At 44.9% G+C, this 6,000-nt stretch overlaps 1 protein-coding gene across 1 annotated transcript in view; it reads right to left on the reverse strand.

Moving 5' to 3' along the window:
- TADA2A (transcriptional adaptor 2A) overlaps positions 1-1,414 on the reverse strand; it is a 103,728-nt gene extending 102,314 nt beyond the window's left edge. Inside the window, exon 1 of the mRNA XM_040424189.1 lies at positions 1,139-1,414. Coding sequence (XP_040280123.1) covers positions 1,139-1,163 — 25 coding nt within the window. The 5' untranslated portion in view covers positions 1,164-1,414. The remainder of the gene's footprint in view (positions 1-1,138) is intronic.
- Between the last annotated feature and the right edge of the window lie 4,586 nt (positions 1,415-6,000).

Consider the following 6,000-nt stretch of genomic DNA (forward strand, 5'->3'; position numbering starts at 1 on the left):
TCATGAACGGATCCGTTTGTATTATCTGCAACATAGCCAAGACGGATCCGTCATTGAATTCAAAGTCAATGGGAGACTGATCCGTTTTCTATTTGCCAGATTGTGTCAGAGAAAACGGATCCGTCCCCATTGACTTACATTGTGTGCCAGGACCGATCCGTTTGCCTACGCTTCGTCAGGCAGGCAGCGTTTTGATGTCCGCCTCCAGAGCAGAATGGAGACTGATCGGAGGCAAACTGATGCATTCTGAGCGGATCCTTTTCCATTCAGAATGCATTAGAATACAAACTGATCCGTTTTGGACGCTTGCGATCCCTGAACAGATCTCACAAACGGAAAGCCAAAACGCCAGTGTGAATGATGAAAATGTCTGTGAGGCAAACTCTGCAGAGATGTGGCTGAAAGATGCAATCATGGCAGTCTGCCCCAAAGAGAGAACATCTACTGTAGTGTACATTAGAGCAGATGTTACTGGATGTAATGGGTATGTCTGGTTTTAAAAGTCCGTCTAAATATGCCATTAGCACTTGGGTAGAGTTGATTGCACAAACATATTCCACACTCACCACACAGTAAGCGGGCCTGTCTGCTTTAAAATGCCTGGGCTGGATATCAGTCCCAACCTGGCCCTGAGCATCATGTACATTTATTGGTCTTCACATTACAGATACAGATTTAGACAATTTAGAGTCCTCCCACTGAATCACAGCAAGCAGAGATCTTGATATCTGCTGAAAATATAAACATACTCCAGTGTCCCCTGATGAAGACACGTGTTGCTCTAAAACACAGGCAAAGAAAATGAGTCATCGTTCATAGTGCTAATAGAAAGCTCTCTTCTACTTGGCTGCTAGAGGCAACAGCTACTGTCTGACGTTTCTCAAACTAAGCATAAATTACAGGGAAGGCGATGCTGCGCTTCCCCTGCAGGTGGCGCCATGTGCCTTGCGTTCTTCACACACAATGGACGCTCACCACCATATTCCATTTACCTAATCTGAAGCATATTGACACTAATGCCAGGACGTGACACTAGTGGAACCCTATATACGTATAGTACCGCTCGCCGGTCTGAGGGCCCCAGAACCTGGGGCATGGTGATCGATAGCCAGCCCGATCTGTACGTAACGTTACCAACCTCTGAAAGGAGCTAGCCGGTCCATGTTGAGCACAAGATGGTCCTCTGATCTTGGCCCCGCCCCTTACACGTTACAGCCAATCTTCTATCAGGAGAGCTCCCTGTGGCCACGGTAAAGCTAGAGAAGACTAATGGATAGCCGAACGCATGAGGCTCGAACTGGAGCCTACATTGTAACAGCAATTTGCAGCAGACTGCTTAGGGTGACGAGAGAGATTTACACGGACATTAGTGTAATACATAAAAATATACAAGCGCCACATATATACAGGCAGTCAAAAATGAAAGCACTCATAATCACTTTGGAATACGTTGGTACTATTTAACCCTTAGAGGACCCGCACAGCGCATTCATGCCGGGTGGGAGCAGCATCGCGTATTTCCGCCCCCTGCAGCTCCAATATACTGCGCAGACACCCCCCCCCCCCCCATATACTGCACAGATAGCCCCCATATACTGCACAGACACCCCCCCCCCCTAATATACTGCACAGACACCCCCCCCATATACTGCACAGATAGCCCCCATATACTGCACAGCCCCCCCCCCCATATACTGCACAGATAGCCCTCATATACTGCACAGACACCCCCCCATATACCGCACAGATAGCCCCCATATACTGCACAGACACCCCCTCCCCCATATACTGCACAGATAGCCCCCATATACTGCGCAGACACCTCCCCAATATACTGCACAGACACCCCCCAATATACTGCGCAGACACCCCCCATATACTGCACAGACACCCCCCCCCATATACTGCACAGATAGCCCCCATATAAATGCGCAGACACCTCCCCAATATACTGCGCAGACACCCCCCATATACTGCACAGACACCCCCCCCCCATATACTGCACAGATAGCCCCTATATACTGCGCAGACACCTCCCCAATATACTGCGCAGACACCCCCCCCAATATACTGCGCAGACACCCCCCCAATATACTGCGCAGACACCCCCCCAATATATTGCACAGACACCCCCCATATAATATACAGACCCCCAATATACTGTGTGCAGGCAGCCCCCCATATACTGCGCAGCCCCCACATGTCTGAGAGTGTTGGGAGCAGGGAGAGACTGACCTGATAGAACAGTCAAGATACTCCAGATGATCAGACCCCGCGCGTGCGCTGTGAGAGGTAGGGAGATTTTATAGAACATTTTCGGGATGAGATATCTCCCTGTCCGCCGCGCGTGCGCACTGGCCCATAATTTTTGCCTTCCCTGTAATGCTGCTGAGGCTCGCGGCGCATGCGCGGTGGGCCATAAATCTAACCTACCTCGGCGCGTTCACAAAATTAAAAGTTTCAAGTAAAAAAAAAAAAAAAACTTAATTTCCCCCAAATAAAGTAACAAAAATTGGTAAAAAATAGGGGGGGGGAGTATGCATATTAGGTATCGCCACGTCCGTATCGACCGGCTCTATAAACCTATAACATGACCTATCCCTTCAGATCAACACCGTAAAAAATAAAAACCATTTTTTTGTCACCTTACATCACAAAAAGTACAACAGCAAGCGATCAAAAAAGCGTTTGCCCACCAAAATAGTACCAATCTAACCGTCACCTCATCCCGCAAAAAATGAGCCCCTACCTGAGACAATCGCCCAAAAAATAAAAAAAACTGGCTTAGAATATGGCGACACTAAAACATCCTTTTTTTTGTTTTAAAAAAGCTGTTATTGTGTAAAATGTACATTAAAAAAAAAAGTATACATATTAGGTATCGCGGCGTCCGTATCGACCGGCTCTATACAAATATCACATGACCTAACCCCTCACATGAACACTGTAAAAAATAAACCATTTTTTGCCACCTTACATCACAAAAAGTGTAATAGCAAGCAATCAAAAAGTCACATGCACACCAAAATTGTGCCAATCAAACCGTCATCTCCTCCCGCAAAAATCATACCCTACCCAAGATAATCGCCCAAAAACTGAAAAAATTATGGCTCTCAGACTATGGAAACACTAAAACATTATTTTCTTTGCTTCAAAAATGAATTCATTGTGTAAAACTTACATAAAAAAAAAAAAAGTATACCTATTAGGTATCGCCGCGTCCGTGACAACCTGGTCTATAAAAATACCACACGATCTAACCTGTCAGATGAATGTTGTAAATATCAAAAAATAAAAACTGTGCCAAAACAGCTATTTCTTGTTACCTTGCCTCACAAAAAGTGTCATATAGAGCAACCAAAAATCATATGAAAAATAGTACCAACAAAACTGCCTCCTTATCCCGTAGTTTCTAAAATGGGGTCACTTTTTTGGAGTTTCTACTCTAGGGATGCATCAGGGGGGCTTCAAATGTGACATGGTGTCAAAAAAACAGTTCAGCAAAATCTGCCTTCCAAAAACCGTATGGCATTCCTTTCCTTCTGCACCCTGCCGTGTGCCCGTACAGTGGTTTACCACCACATATGGGGTGTTTCTGTAAACGACTGAATCAGAGCCATAAATATTGCATTTTGTTTGGCTGTTAACCCTTGCTTTGTAACTGGAAAAAAAAATATTAAAATGGAAAATCTGCCAAAAAAGTGAAATTTTGTAATTGTATCTCTATTTTCTATTAATTCTTGTGGAACACCTAAAGGGTTAACAAAGTTTGGTAAATCGGTTTTGAATACCTTGAGGGTGTAGTTTCTAGAATGGGGTCACTTTTTTGGAGTTTCCATTGTAGGGCCACCTCAGGGTGTCTTCATATGCAACATAGCTCCCAATTACCATTCCAGCTAAATCCACTATCCAAAAGCCATATGGTGCTCCTTCAACTCTGAAGCCTGCTGTGCGCCCATACATCAGTTTTTGAGCACATATGGGGTGTTTCTGTAAACTCCAGAATTAGGGTAATATATTGTGAGTTTTGTTAGGCTGTTAACCCTTTATGTGTTGTAGGAAAAATAGCTTAAAATGTAAAATCAGCAAAAAAAAATAGAAATTTTTAAATTTCATTCCCATTTTCCTTTAATTCTCGTGATACACCTAAAGGGTTAACAACGTTTTTCAAATCAATTTTGAATAGCTTGAGGGGTGTAGTTTCTAAAATGGGGTGATTTATGGGTGCTTTCTAATATGTAAGCCCCACAAAGTGACTTCATAACTGAACTGGTCCTTAAAAAATTGGGTTTTTGAAACTCTCTTAAAAATTTTAAGATTTGCTTCTAAACTTCTAAGCCTTTTAACGTCCCAAAAAATTTAATGTCATTTTCAAAATGATCCAAACATGAAGTAGACATATGGGGAATGTAAAGTAATAACTATTTTTGGAGGGGCATGGCCTGTACGCTGCCAAGGCCAGCCGCATAGATCCTCGGCTCCGGGACCAACGCTAAGAAGCGGCACAAAGCATTCCTCCTGCTGACCCCAGCAATCTCCCCTTTCCATTCACTAGGTATGGGGAAGGTCAAACGGCGCCCAGCTCCGGTGAAATTAACGGAGTTCTTTGGCAAAGCGGGTACTGCAGACACAGGCCTGCGAGGAGCAACGCCGCCTGCACGCTCTCCTGCTTCCTCTACAGCCACGCCGGCGTCTTTGCCAAGTACCTCCATCGGTGCACAAGAATTAGGACGGGACGTCCATACTCATACTTACCTCACTGAAGAGGTTATGCGGTCCCTTCTTGATAAACTGCGCTCTACCATGAGAGAAGATATGCTGGGGCTACTGCGAGAGCTCCAAAAAGACATTCGTAATATCGGTGATCGCACGGCGCACCTGGAAACAATGATGGCGGAGTTCACAGTGTAACATAATTTCCTTATAGATGCCCACGAAGTTATGGAAGAAGACATTTCTAAACTTTCAGCCAAGCTGCATGATTTGGAAGACCATAATAGACGGAATAATATTAGAATTTGCAGGATACCGGAAACTGTGGGAACGGCCGAACTGGAACCATTACTCAAACGACTTCTCAAGGCGGCTTTACCTGCGTCCACTGACAGGGACCTAAGCATTGACAGCATTCACCGAGTGCCAAAACTGCTGGGTCTTCAGCCCTCCCTCAGGACACCATAGCCAGAATAAATTCTTTCACAGTTAAAGAGGCATTCCTGAAGGCTCTGAGGAGTGACCCCATGCAGTCTGACATCTTCCAGGGCATTTCTATTTACGCGGATCTATCAGCGGCAATGTTGGCAAAGAGGAAGGAATTTTCCCCTATCACCAAAGTGCTGAGAGATCACCAAGTGAAGTACCGGTGGGGTTTCCCGGTAAAGCTGCTGGTCACTTACAAGGGGACTCTGCAAGTTCTCCACTCTCCACAAGCAGCATCCCGCAAATTGTTGGAATGGGGCCTCATCAATGAAGGAGTACAGATGGCGACCGCCGCTACTGTATGTCCTGACAAAATCATCCTGGACTGGGACACTGCCTGAGTTGTGAGTTATAAGTTTCGCAGGAGTTTCACGGTTCAGTTTTAAGTGTGGTCGTAGGGTGAGGACGTTCTTCTTTTGCCTCTTCTCCGACACCTTCTTCTCATATCATTCCATATTTTTCTGACCGAGGGTAGATAACCCTGTCGAATACCTTCGCCATGTTGGCTTTTTGTTCTGCATTGATTTATCTGTTTTTACTTTGCCTTACTTTATTTTGTTCCTGTATAGTCCTTGATAGTCGCACTATGCCAGACGTTTTAATGTCTCTATGTACTCAGCTTCAGGATGCGTCCAGTTCATACCATGTATCAGGGAACTACATGTTTCAAAGGGTTATTGCTAGGGAGAAATGGGGTTAAAGTTTTTCTCGTTCAATGTAAGGGGATTGAACTCTCCGTATCAGCGCACACAGTTATGGACAGACATCCTTAGATCTCGCAGTGATGCCGTGTTCATTCAA

This window comes from Bufo bufo, chromosome 3 (assembly GCF_905171765.1).
Source record: "Bufo bufo chromosome 3, aBufBuf1.1, whole genome shotgun sequence".
In the NCBI taxonomy this organism is placed as follows: Eukaryota; Metazoa; Chordata; class Amphibia; order Anura; family Bufonidae; genus Bufo; species Bufo bufo.